The 13,403-nt window shown below is 51.0% G+C and overlaps 2 protein-coding genes across 2 annotated transcripts; one reads left to right on the forward strand and one right to left on the reverse strand.

The window, feature by feature from the left end:
- Positions 1-3,519: 3,519 nt before the first annotated feature.
- On the forward strand, positions 3,520-6,339 carry MAA_03481 (AAA ATPase; the record flags this gene model as incomplete). Its single annotated transcript, XM_007821479.2, has 6 exons — positions 3,520-3,563; positions 3,650-3,677; positions 3,745-3,800; positions 3,867-4,116; positions 4,185-5,676; positions 5,750-6,339. The coding sequence occupies 6 exons, from the start codon at positions 3,520-3,522 to the stop codon at positions 6,337-6,339; spliced, it is 2,460 nt and encodes an 819-aa protein (XP_007819670.2).
- Positions 6,340-7,424: 1,085 nt separating this feature from the next.
- Positions 7,425-7,972, reverse strand: MAA_03480 (uncharacterized protein; the record flags this gene model as incomplete). The annotated part of the gene is made up of 2 exons (XM_007821478.1): positions 7,425-7,767; positions 7,845-7,972. 2 exons carry the CDS (start codon positions 7,970-7,972, stop codon positions 7,425-7,427), a joined length of 471 nt encoding a protein of 156 aa, XP_007819669.1.
- Between the last annotated feature and the right edge of the window lie 5,431 nt (positions 7,973-13,403).

The raw sequence follows: 13,403 nt of genomic DNA on the forward strand, positions 1-13,403 counted from the left end.
TGTCCCTTCTGGCTACCCCGGGGGGCACTCATTTTCGAAGGAAGCAGACATTACACTAGAAGGATCAGTTTGTGGTCGCTGACGGGTAATCCGTTCTATGCAGCACCATTCCTACCAGCTTGCGTCTACATGTGTCCGATCGGACCGGAATGTCCATGGTGATTGGGTCTGGTGGATTCGAATGACATCTTGAGGGGTGTAAGCCACGGCAGTCTCGTGAAGTCGCGGTCACCATTTTGATTACAATCTCGTAATTTTGGTTGACAGGGGCAATATATATCTTTATATTGCGATACTACAGTAGTCGTATTGGGTGAGTTACACAGCACATATGGTGCGGCGAGGAATTCCCCAAATCGGACATTATTCTGCAAGGCATATCGGAACGAGGCCAAGACCAGCATCCGACAACACCGGTCGGCGAAGCGCATGTAATAAATGCAAACCCCAAAAGGATGTCATACTATGATGAACAATGAAACCATGTGCCTAGGCATACTGATCAAAATCCATAGCTACGATACAGCTTGCTAGCATCCCGTGTCGGAATTGCAGATCGCGAGAAATGCTTTCGCTGCCGACGCTTTGACCTGGGGTGTCAAGTCGACGCTGGCTTTCGGTAAACTGGGGCGAAAAGATTTGTTGTTTCGCCCTTTGTTCTTGCCTTGGCCCTTCCTGCTATGCTGAGAATCGTAGGCGCTCTCCCAATTTAGAAAAGCAAGTCCGTGAACTGACACGGGAGTTACAATCATGAACTTGAGGATTCTCATCCTCGGTCCCAGCAGCTCCGGCGCCAGGCGTATCTGGAATCGAAAGCTCGAGAATAGCAGCTTCAAAAAGGGTCTCCCGGAAATTTATCAACTAACTCCGGGACAAAATTGCCTGATCCCACTGGCGAGCCTTCCAACGCGACCGTGATCATCAGGCCAGGCGTAGAGGATCCAATCCGTTCACGGCTCGTTTCTAACCTTGCGGAACGCCCTCACGCATTAGATGATACTGTGCTAACTGCTGTGGAAGTTGAACAGCCTTTTACAACGTAAAGTTTGACCAAACCGTTGGCCTCTTTATTTCCTATTGGCAGCCTAAGTCGTATTCATCCAGCTACCTTGCGCAGTCCCTTTCTGCCCACTATCGATGCAACCAGGCCGCCTCACAAATATGATTAATTGTCGGAATTGCTCTTCTGGGTGGTTATAGCAAATTCTTCTCGCCGGATGCTATCAAATTCGACCAGATACTATTTGTTCGTTCGATATCATACTCTCTGGCAGCTGTACAGGCCCTAGTCTTCGTGGACATGGCGGCTCCCGACAAGTAGCAGTACAGCCGATCTGACGTTCATTGTGGCAGGGCTTGATGCTTCAGGTGGCCATCCAGATGGGACTTGATCATGCCCTTCATGCTCAATACTTGGTGAGAGTACCCTTGAAACCGAATGAGTTTTGAGCTTGTGAAATGGGTGCATACCTGCAAGTTTTGCTATATTGTTGCTCACGGGTGAGTACCGTCTGCTTATTGGGTAAAACCTAAAAGTGCCAAACTTTACCGCCTTGAGGCATCATTTTGTCAGTGTGTCAAAAGACTGCCCATCGTCACCTACCAACCAGCATAACTGCAAACCCAAGATGGCGGAAACGACGAGATTTCCAGGGCGACACTTTCTGGTCTAGCGGATTCGTTTATGAACGTTCATCCACGTTTTAAATTCTTCCGGTACAGAGTCTCGCGTACGTTGAGGGGTGTTGAGTTGGATAGCGCCTCATCCTGAGACCAAGCCGTCTTATATCGACTGCGCCATACCACGCTCGAAGAACTCGAAGAGAATATCAACGTGTCTAATTTCCGTAAATTATATGACTGCGAAGTAAACTTGGCCCAGAATTTGAGCTAAGTGCCTTAAGAACAATTATGTCGCATTATGTATCCTTGGCACGTCCTCACCTCCAAATTTTCTACTTGTTTGACGATCCATCTCGAGCCGACTTTCCAAATGAGTGTTGCACTTGTACCAAGCAGCATACTTGCAAATGGAGTGTGGTCAATAGTTCGCCACTCCATCGAACAGGGCTTTGAACATTTCCCATTCTTCCGTTATCAGTCTTTCGTCTGTGCAGTATTTACGATTCTCGGCAATTCTACTAAAAAAAGATCAAGCATTTTGCAAGATTCATTAACGAAGTGGCGGGGCGAATCTTATCGAAGCTGCCATCGTCGTCACGCCTGCGGAAAGGAACCTGTTCCTAGTCAAGGCTTACGGAATGTCAAAGAGCAGCCTGCGAAGTGCAGTAATCGCATTCCTCCTTGTTAGTCTCCACAGTCGAGGTGACGGTATGGGCACGGCGGATACAATATGGAAGATATTGTTCTACGACAAGTCAAGAGTCGGCTAGGCATGAGTGTCATGTTTGATTCGTTAGGATGAGTGTGCCGGGTGACTGGTGCCTCTGATGTGTCTCTTGGCGGCTCACAAGCCCACTCCCCGCTGGCATCAACGCCGAGCGTCCTGCATTGCGATATCCAAGGCTCAAGAGTGCCACGGAGTGGGAAGAATGATACGATAGCGGTGTTGATACTGCTAAGTGCGTACAAGAGTCTGCTGACCCCTGAAAAATATCATGGAAAAGGATTTACGCATGCAGGAGCAATGCATGATGTAAATTGTAATAATAAATGACAGGTGTGCGTTTGAATCGAAATTTCGCGAACGAACGACATCGAAAAGAGCATCAACGGTCGTTCAATGTTCCTTGGTGTCGCCGTGACCCTCTGTGTGGACTCCAGAAATGCGGGTCCGTCTTCTATGCTTACTCAAGTGCTCCGAGCGACCTCGCAGCGAGAGCTCCAGGTGAATCACATCTGACGTACTGCCCGCTGCCTGCCACGCAGACATGGAGGCGAAAAGTGGAAGCTTCTCTGTCCTTCCACCACAGTCGTCCAGTCACCTTGGCCCATGGTGGGGTGTATTCCGCCCTTTTTGGCTCTGCTCGGAGCCTGCATCATCAATGTTCCGCCTCCGGTCAGGGCGCGCAGCGATGTCATTGGTCTGCTGGTATGCTCCCTCTGGGCTGGCAGCTGGTAATGGATTGTGCTGGATGCCTGTGAGTAATCCAGAAGGTAGATACTCGGGTACTCCATACAGCAGCTATGGTGGCTCGTCCGCCGCATCACTAGGTAGTCAGTACTTGCACGTTCCGCCATTTTGCCCAGGTGTTGTCGCCTCCCCGGGGGCCTAGTAAGTACGTATCGACGGTGCGGGTTGTGCTTCGACCTCGACTTTGCCATTTCAACTTCTTTCGACCTTCACACCTTCTCTTCCCCATTCTCACCTCTCATCTCTCAACCAGTGTTTTCTCCCTTGCATATACAATTTCATCTCTTCACATTCACGTTTTTGGGAGCTAGACCCCGAAAGACGTGAGCCTGTTGTAGATACAATACTCACACTCGTCTGCCCGCGGCCACGTTTCCAAACCTCTCTGAACCGAACAGCAACTTCGCTGAGGCACATCAGACACCATGGCCTCCCATCATGACGAGCACAAGAAGAAGGTTAATTTGACGTGAGTTTGCCTCCTCATTCGATGCGTTCCGCGCAACCGGGCTGCCGTTTGAAGGCGAGAATCATCATACTAACCTGCGTTTGTAGCGACGCTTCCGGCGCGGATGTCAAACATGTCCGTAAAACGCCCTACCCTCCCAACATCAAAGTGTCCAGCACCGCAGCAACTAACTACCTTACAGGAGGATGATACCGCGACTGCGATTCTCAAGAAGAAGAAGAAGCCCAACCAGCTGATGTATGCTTTTCCCCACGCTGCCAATTTGGTGTAGCATCAAAGTCATGGCTAACTCCGCCTTTTCAGGGTCACCGATGCCGTCAACGATGATAACAGCATCATTGCCTTGTCCGAAGCTACAATGGATGCCCTGCAGTTATTCAGAGGTGACACAGTTCTTGTCCGAGGCAAGAAGAGAAAGGACACCGTCCTCATTGTCCTGGCCGATGAGGAGCTTGATGACGGTAGCGCCCGCATTAACCGAGTTGTTCGACACAACCTCCGTGTCAAGCACGGCGACATGATCACCATCCTTCCTTGCCCCGATATCAAATACGTGAGTCTAAACATTTTTTACCAACATCCAATTTTGTGAGAAAAGAACAAAATGCTGACACCAAGCAGGCCAAGAGAATCGCCGTGTTGCCCATTGCCGACACCGTCGAGGGCATCACTGGCTCTTTGTTTGACGTCTTCCTTGCCCCTTACTTCCGTGAGGCTTATCGACCAGTCCGGCAAGGCGATCTCTTCATTGTACGTGGTGGTATGCGGCAAGTGGAGTTTAAGGTGGTAGAGGTCGACCCCCCAGAGTACGGTATTGTTGCACAAGACACAGTCATTCACTGCGAAGGCGACCCTATCGAGCGAGATGAGGAAGAGAACAATTTGAACGAGGTTGGCTATGACGACATCGGTGGTTGCCGCAAGCAAATGGCCCAAATCAGAGAGATGGTAGAGCTGCCTCTCCGTCACCCTCAGTTGTTCAAGTCTATTGGCATCAAGCCCCCTCGTGGTGTCTTGCTCTACGGTCCTCCTGGTACTGGTAAGACGCTCATGGCCCGTGCCGTCGCAAACGAAACTGGTGCATTCTTTTTCCTCATCAATGGTCCCGAGATTATGTCCAAGATGGCTGGTGAATCAGAATCAAATCTGCGAAAAGCTTTCGAGGAAGCTGAGAAGAACTCGCCCGCCATCATCTTCATCGACGAAATCGACTCAATTGCCCCCAAACGAGAGAAGACCAACGGTGAAGTCGAGCGACGTGTCGTATCTCAGCTTCTGACCCTCATGGACGGCATGAAGGCCCGATCCAACGTTGTCGTCATGGCCGCCACCAACCGACCCAACTCTATCGACCCTGCTCTTCGACGATTCGGTCGCTTCGACCGTGAGGTGGATATTGGTGTTCCTGACCCCACTGGTCGTCTCGAAATTCTTCAGATTCATACCAAGAACATGAAGCTCGGCGATGATGTTGATTTGGAGCAGATTGCCGCTGAGACCCATGGTTATGTTGGTTCTGATGTGGCTGCCCTCTGCTCCGAGGCTGCCATGCAGCAGATTCGCGAGAAAATGGATCTCATTGATCTTGATGAGGACACCATCGACGCAGAGGTCCTCGATTCCCTTGGTGTTACCATGGAAAATTTCCGCTTTGCCCTCGGCGTTTCCAACCCCTCTGCCTTGCGCGAGGTGGCCGTCGTGGAGGTTCCCAACGTTCGCTGGGAAGATATCGGTGGCCTTGAGGCTGTCAAGCAGGACCTCCGAGAGCAGGTCCAGTACCCCGTCGACCACCCCGAGAAATTCCTCAAGTTTGGTCTTTCTCCCTCTCGAGGTGTGCTGTTCTATGGCCCTCCCGGTACTGGTAAAACTATGTTGGCCAAGGCTGTTGCCAACGAGTGCGCTGCCAACTTTATCTCAGTCAAGGGTCCCGAATTGCTCAGTATGTGGTTTGGTGAATCGGAAAGTAATATTCGTGACATTTTCGACAAGGCTCGTGCCGCCGCTCCTTGCATTGTCTTCCTTGATGAATTGGATTCTATTGCCAAGGCCCGAGGTGGCTCTGTTGGTGATGCCGGTGGTGCTTCCGACCGTGTTGTCAACCAGCTTTTGACGGGTAAGTTGCTCAAGAGCCTCTAGGATTCGATGAATTTTATGTGACTAACATCGGCCTTTTTTTCCTCATTTAGAAATGGATGGCATGACCTCAAAGAAGAACGTCTTCGTTATTGGTGCCACCAACAGACCCGAGCAGCTTGACCCTGCGTTGTGCCGTCCTGGACGTCTTGATTCGCTCATCTATGTCCCTCTTCCCGACGAGCCCGGTCGTCTGAGCATTCTCAAGGCTCAGTTGCGCAAGACCCCTATGGCCTCAGATATTGACCTAGGGTATATTGCCAGCAAGACCAATGGTTTCTCTGGTGCTGATCTTGGATTCATCACTCAGCGTGCTGTCAAGATCGCCATTAAAGAAGCCATCTCTGCTGATATCGAGCGCACCAAGGCTCGTGAGGCTGCTGGTGACGAGATGGACATGGACGAAGACAGTGAGGACCCCGTTCCGGAGCTGACCAAGGCTCACTTCGAGGAAGCTATGCAGATGGCTCGCAAGTCCGTTAGTGACGTTGAGATCCGCCGGTACGAGGCCTTTGCCCAGCAAATGAAGAATGCTGGACCAGGTGCCTTCTTCAAGTTCCCTGACGGTACTGACGGGCAGGCTTCTGGCAACGGCGGGAATGGGTTCGGTGATGCCGGCAACGATGATGATCTCTATGACTAAGCTATGTGGCTATGTAATTAAGGACGCGATGCCGGTCCCTGTATTCTAGATTCCTCACGCACACATCTGCATCAAAAACTGCACGCAGTCAAAGGGTAACTGATTATCATTATGTGAGATTGAGGCTGCTTAGGCTGTTGTGTGGCTGCTATTTTTGGGACTCTGGGAGTTGGTAGAAATGGTAGATGGTAGAAGGTGGTTGGAGACGCTTTGACACGACGGACTTGATACTTGACGGCGCCTAGAAGGCCGAAATATTTTGCTTTTAACACGTAACTCGTTGATGAAACGAGTGCTTGGTTTGCGTGTGACTAGACTGGACTACGAGCAAGTTTATTAATTAATACACCCCGAAAAAGAAAAAAAAAAGAAAGTTTGTTTTGTGCCATGCTTATTTATGTATTGATTGGTATGTGTTGACGAGTATTCCTCGCCCGGCAAGGTATAGCTACATGTCCAGTAGTGTATAGGATGGGATGGATGCTCACTTGAAATGATATCAGGTGGCTGTTTTGGCAACATGCCACGTTAGAGAATGTCGAGGGTAGCTACCTATACTCTTTTCTCCAAACATGGTTACCACGTATCCTGCATCAGACGTGGCAACTCGAAACTACCTGCGCCGCGATTATCCGAGGGGCCTCGGTGAATCAGGCACGCGGGGTCAGTAATAGATAAATCCCGAGTATTGAATGAGACCCAGTGGTATTTATATGATATGCCTTGTTGAACTGTCTATAAAAAATGCTTTCCGGTACCCGGTACCCCCTCCCTTTCCTGTTCCCACGCCCCAAGTCTTGTTTTCTGGCTTCCACAAGAAAAAAACAATATAGAAAAAGGGTATGATGTGATATCCTGCTGACTTTATTAACCCTCCCTTTCCGCGCTACTTGGCCCACAGCGCCATGGGCCTTCTTGTACATTCGTGTTGGTGTGGTTCGTTGAGTTGATTCGTCCCGTGGCGAGTTTTGCTGCTCCAACTGGGCGGGTGAAGCCCTCTTGGTAATTTCATGTCTGGGGCGACTTTGGCATCCGTAGTTTGTCCCAGCTGCTCTTTAGGTGTGGTGAGGCGCCGGGGCGACGAGTCAACTTGCTCCGTGGTCGTCGATTTCACAGACTGCTTCTAGGCTTTCCCTCGTTACGCGGAGGGCTTCCTCGACGACGGCGGCGGGGACGGCTAGGTTTGGTTTGTCGGCGGACGGGGTAGTTGACCCGTTGACCTTTTTTGCGTCCCCATTGGGCGTTTTGCCGTTTGTGGAGGAGGAGTTGGACGTGGTGGCTTCGCGGACGTCGTCGAGGATGCGGCGGAGGAGCGCTGGGTAGGTGGTGATTTCGCCGGAGCGGAGGAGCGTCAGGGCGTGAGACTGGATTTGTGTCGGCCAGTTGGATGAGTTGGAGTTGAGGGCGTGGAGGAGAGCGTCTTGTATCCTTTTGGGGGGGGTTAGTCTTTTTTTTTCCCGTCCTCTCGCGGTAGTGGATGGAGGCCGGGGGATAGATAGCCTTACTTTGTGACATGGCCGTCGCGCAAGAGCACGGTATTTATTTGTGAGCGCAGGTCGGGGTCCAGTGTTGCGGGTGTGTTGTTTGCCACGGCGGACGGCACCTTGACTGGCGTTGCGGGCTGTTGCGACATGGTTGGGTTGAGGAAGAGTTGTGACGGGACCGAGGGCTGCGGTTGCGGAAAATTGAAATATGAGGTGGCGGCAACGACGATGGGTTGCACCTGCGGACGGATGGGGAATATCGTCCGGGGGCACGCGACGACTGGCAATTCGAATTGGCCTCGATGATGGGGGTGAAGTTGGGTTCGGTTCGCTTGCAATTGCGATGCGTACCGCTGCCCTCGATGAAGTCGAGTCGAGGTGGAGGATTGACGTAGCTTCAAGCTGCGTCCCGTTGGTCGCCCCGTGAGGAAACCAAAGTGTCGAGTGTGCAATGGCGGCAACGAGCCAAAGTTGGACCTTGACCGGACAGATGAAGCTCACTTGGCGGCTGGCGATTGCAACGGCCCGGGTTAGATGGATCAGATTGCTGTGATGGGAATATGGAATTTATTTCGAGCGTGGCCTTTTTCCGCCTTGCTCGGTTGTCAATGTCTGCATTTCCCAAGTCGGCACACAAGGCTGAGGCTGGGCGAGGCTTTCCCGGGGTGGATTCGAGGCTCAAGTGTGCTGCGGTCTGTAGTTGGTCAGCTTGGCCGTTGCCCCTCCACAATTTTTTTGAGGTCTGGAGAGAAGTGGGGGGAAGGACATGGGGGGGAGCCAGCGCTTGAGTGTAAGTTGCATGTGCTGTATGTATATACATACAAATATCGGTTATTGTTGTTTTTGTTAATCTATTTTATATCGAAAAGCCAGTCTTGTGCTTTTTTTTTTTCTTACTCTCTTTCCCATTCCTTTTCGTCTTCTTCATCTGCCGTGCTTGTTTTTTGCCGTCGTTGCAATAGAAAGAGAAAGAGCCTTGTGGGGTCTTCTGGGACATTTCCACCAGCGGTCCAGGGAGATATAAGCAGGCATCGGTTCGTATTGATTTACAAATATTGGCGGGGGATAGACGTTGTGATGGGGCGTACTGGAATGTAAAGATATAAAGTGACATTTATCTTGACATTGCTGTTGTGGAAATCCTGACCTGTGTCGCCTCGATTCCCCAACGTACAAATACATACACGCCCCCCGTTCCAAGGATACCTCCTTCAACACATCCAAAATTCCGTCCAAAATCTACCACGACCCCTCCCGATATAAATGACAAGAGTATTTCGAAATCGAATTACCATGCCAATGGCTCATTCATGTCCACACGAGCCCCAAAGCGCTTGTCCTCAGCGCCGCCAGTTCCCGACCCAACTAACTACCCTACACACGTTCCAACACGTTCCAACCTTTGAATCCCATCTTTCAAAATCATGAGAAATCTCATGCCCGAAAGCAAAGTTACTTGCTGCCGAACCAATCGCATCTCAAGCCATCATCTCTTTCACAAAACCACCCTCACCGACTTCCTCCCCTCCCAAGACATCCATCCATCTCAGAGAAAACAAGAGGTAACCAACCCCCCTTGCTTCCGGCCCGTGCCGTTCCTTGCCCAATGGCCTTGTCTCGTCTCCCCGAAAAACCGTGGGAGTGAGAAAAAAAAAAAAAAAAAGGTTACCGACCCCCTCTTCGCCTTCACCGTCTTCCGGCTTCGGGGCTCAACTTTCTTCTTATCTTCTTGTCTTCTTATTTTTTTTTCCGGTTCGGAGCTTCTCGCATGTCCTTGGCTACGGGGAAACGAGGGAGGACGGTGACATATCGCCCCAGATCATAGGCCGGGAGTCTGGGGTTTGCGGATCGGGAGACTGCACCTCGTTCACCGACTTATCATGTCCAAGCGGGACTACCGTGCCCTTCCTTGCAGGGGCCCATGAATCTGCAATATCAAAAAAGACGATGCGGACAAGGTCATGTTTCTGAGGGATCAAGTGTTAACTAAGGTTGGTTATGGATATGACAAATGGGCCATTGTCGGCTGCCCGTTGGCAAGGGGACAATGGACTTGCCAGCAACCGTTAATTATGCCCTTTAACCACGTGTACCGGTGACATTGAGCTTCGGGGGGGATTCGGTATTGTCCCCCCCCGTGGGAGAGATGGCCTCCTACATCCAAGGGAAATGATTCTGTTGGACGGGAACATGCCGTTTCGAGTGTCAGTTATCAAAACATACACGTCACGTCATATTCATTGTACATGTGGTATACGAATGTTATCGGCGCAGCTGAGTGTTAATAATAGCAGTCTTCTGGAATATGAGTTGCTCTATTCCACCCCTCCTGCTGTCAGCTACTCCGTATATCAACTTTTAATGCAAGCTTCAGTGAGCGTTGGCGAATTGGATCAAACCTCTGACGCCCGTGATGTTACGAGTCTTGTATCATTTCACTTCGTGGAATCGCCCAACCTTGGATGCATGGAAACCAGGCTAGAACCAAAATACCATCCTTTCATCCCCTTTCCCCGGCTGCTGCACATCAATGTCGGGGCACCGAGCCGGATCAATACTTTAAACCGGGGTAAGCAACGTCGTACTGACCATCATCATCTCTCATTTCCCTTCTCAATGCTGCCAGCGTGGCCCTCAAGCTGTGGCCCTAGTCCTGCAAAAGTGGTTGCTCGGAGCCGTGCGTGTGATGTCATAATACATACTCAGAATAGCGAAACACCCCGTGGGAGATGAGCTGGTCTGTCCAGAAAAATCATGCACATGTGCAAATCCCCAAGCCATTTTTCGTTGCGCAGTCATTCGCCCAAGGGGCAACCCACGGTACCGCGTGGGTTGAGTCTCCCGTCCGGGAGGCCATGCGCCAAGATGATACCCGAACCGAATATATAGTCATGTGCCACAGAAATGGGGTCATTTTTAAGCGGCATATTCGCCTTTCGTTGCCTTGGGTTTTGCTACTAGAAATAGTAGCTTTGGCGCCCAAGCCCGAGCACGTTGAGTTGGAGAATCATCAGGCCGAAGACCTGGGAAGCATTGAATCATGACGCATGGATGCCAAACGGCCAACAAACGATAAAATTACACCCCCCCAAAAATGAAATTCACCAGATTTATCCATGATGTGTATGACCATATGACCATGAGCTATCTACGCCCGACGATGGGGCGTAGATGGCACCCACAGGACTCTGTGCCGGTGCCGGTGTGGAAAATCTGTAAAGCACCCATTAGTCTGAACAGTTGTCTCATACATACATCCCTATCTCTCCCTACCTTACTTGAATGTTTCTTGTAACTACTATTAGACGTTCCGTGCTCTGTGTAGCGTGAGGATCTCGGAATACCCGACTTCGGTAAAATTTCACCAGTGGACAAAACCTAACAAGTTTGACGCCCGCCTGTCGGGAGGCTGAGTATCCGCCAGTGACGCAGCGCGGTGGCTTATTGCTCTCCGACGTGGTGACGGAAAGCGGTGGACAACAGCAGCAGCAGCAGCCATACATATTCGAGTAGCGCCATGTCCTTGTGAATCTAGAACAAGGTAGAAGGGGGAGGAAAGAGGAATTTGGACGGCAGTTCTGTCCTCAAACCGTGGCTGATGGACTGTAGCAGCCCGGTTAAGATCTGATATCTCGAAGATGGTGGGAAGGACTCAAAAGCAGCAAAACAGCATTAGCGCTTTAATGAGCCAGCCTGCAATACCCAAGTGTGTGACGAGTTTAAGGAGAAAGACGATGCATGCTCCGGATCTCTAGACCTCTTGTTGATGACCCCGGTAAGGCTTGGAGGGCTGTCTGATTTGTCGCACATCCGCAACAACTGTTCCGATGTTCTGCATCGGCATGCTTTTTATTGCCATGTGCCGTTCCCATTCCCGCGTCGGACACGGCGGATTGTTTTCAAAACGATACCAACCATTAGCTATCAACAAGACGAGGGCCATTAGGGCAGAAGCGCACTTGGACCTTTGCTGAGTGCTAATATATGGACATTAGCACGGATATCGACATCTCTGGTGTGCGGAGGACGAGCAGGACTTGTAACATTGTGGATCTGGTCAGCCCAGGGAGAAGAGCTGCGATGTGTCCTGTTTGTATTCCCCATGATGTTGAATGTGCGTAGAACGAGCATGCGTGTGCACAAGTACATGAGGCGCATCTGGGAGGGCAATACACCGAAAGCTGCGTTGCATCAGCTACCCTATGTACAAGGACGTCTCGGGTTTGATACAAGGAATGTGATGCCTCGAATGCTCGACGGAGAGAAGATGGCCATGGGCGGCATCCAAGTGAATCATGCCTTCAGCCTCTGCAGAGACTTGACGTGTCCTATTGACAGATTCGTTAACATGTTCTTGTAAAGAGTTGTTTTTTCCTGCGGCATCTTTTCCTCGGTAGCAGAATAAAATCCAAATGATGCCGCAATCCTGTGCATCCATCGTCGTCGTAGCTGCATTAGAATGCTGATTCAAGACGGAGAAGCTGGACAGGTCCGACTTAGAAGCTTGCAGCCACACACAATCCCACACACCCGCGCGGTCCAGTCATGAAGCAACCCGTTTGCCATCCCGTTATCCCTATCCTTGCAAAATGTCGTTACATGTGAGGCATGCTCAACATGCCATGCAAAATCTCCTTGGCCAACCCCCGCAGGAGAGCTAATCGATGGACAATCGGAGATATTGGAGCTGGGGGAAGCCGCACACCATCCTGCGCGGTGATGACAATCGTCCATCCAACCTTTCCAATTCTTCTTAAATTGGTTGGAAGGGCAAGGGGGCTCCTCATGCTTTTTTGCGTCTGTGTCCTAGAACGGGCTGGATCCTTCCAGCCCATCTTGGTAGGATACGAAGTGGCAAGTTGGAAAGCTGGAGGCTGAGCACGGGAAGTAGTACTCCTCTGTGCGTCCATTGACATGACGTTGACGCCGGCTGCCGCGTCGACTGGTTTGCCCAGCTAAGTAACGTCTGGTACTCCATACATGTACATGTGGGTGGAACCACAGGTGCCCTTGTTGAGCTGCCAACCCCAACCCAAACCTGATCGGGGCAGTCAGCCACTACACCATGCCAGAACGCTGCCGTGACCACGAGCTGGTGCATCACCGCCACAATTGCCTACTGAAAACGGTGCAAAGCACAACAATCTGGCCATATGTTGAACATCGGGGAGCGCTGTTGGTGCTGGAGGCTGTGCAACAAATACACGTGCTTGGCCAACACGAACTCTCCCCGGTTTGTTCGGGAGCTGGCTCCCCCCTCCCAATTGCGGCCGTCCCTTGGGACTGAATGGATATAGACAAAGCGTGCAGCCGGTCGGGGCAGGGTGCCGCTGACTTAAATGCAAGGCTTGTTTTGTTTGTGCATGCTCTGGCCGTCATTGAGAGTTGTTGACAGCTCTCATTCTGTGTCTAAACATGGCTAGTGCAACAAAGAAAACTCGGCCAGTTTGAATGTCAAGCATAACCCTTGATGAGCCAAGACGGGTCACAGCTCATGGGGGTTGGAAGGCGGGTGGTATTGAAGATGGGACAGCAACGAGAACATGCTGCGCCGGACAGCGTAGATGGTAATGATTGGCA

Source organism: Metarhizium robertsii (genome assembly GCF_000187425.2).
Source record: "Metarhizium robertsii ARSEF 23 chromosome Unknown MAA_Scf_3, whole genome shotgun sequence".
NCBI lineage: Eukaryota > Fungi > Ascomycota > Sordariomycetes > Hypocreales > Clavicipitaceae > Metarhizium > Metarhizium robertsii.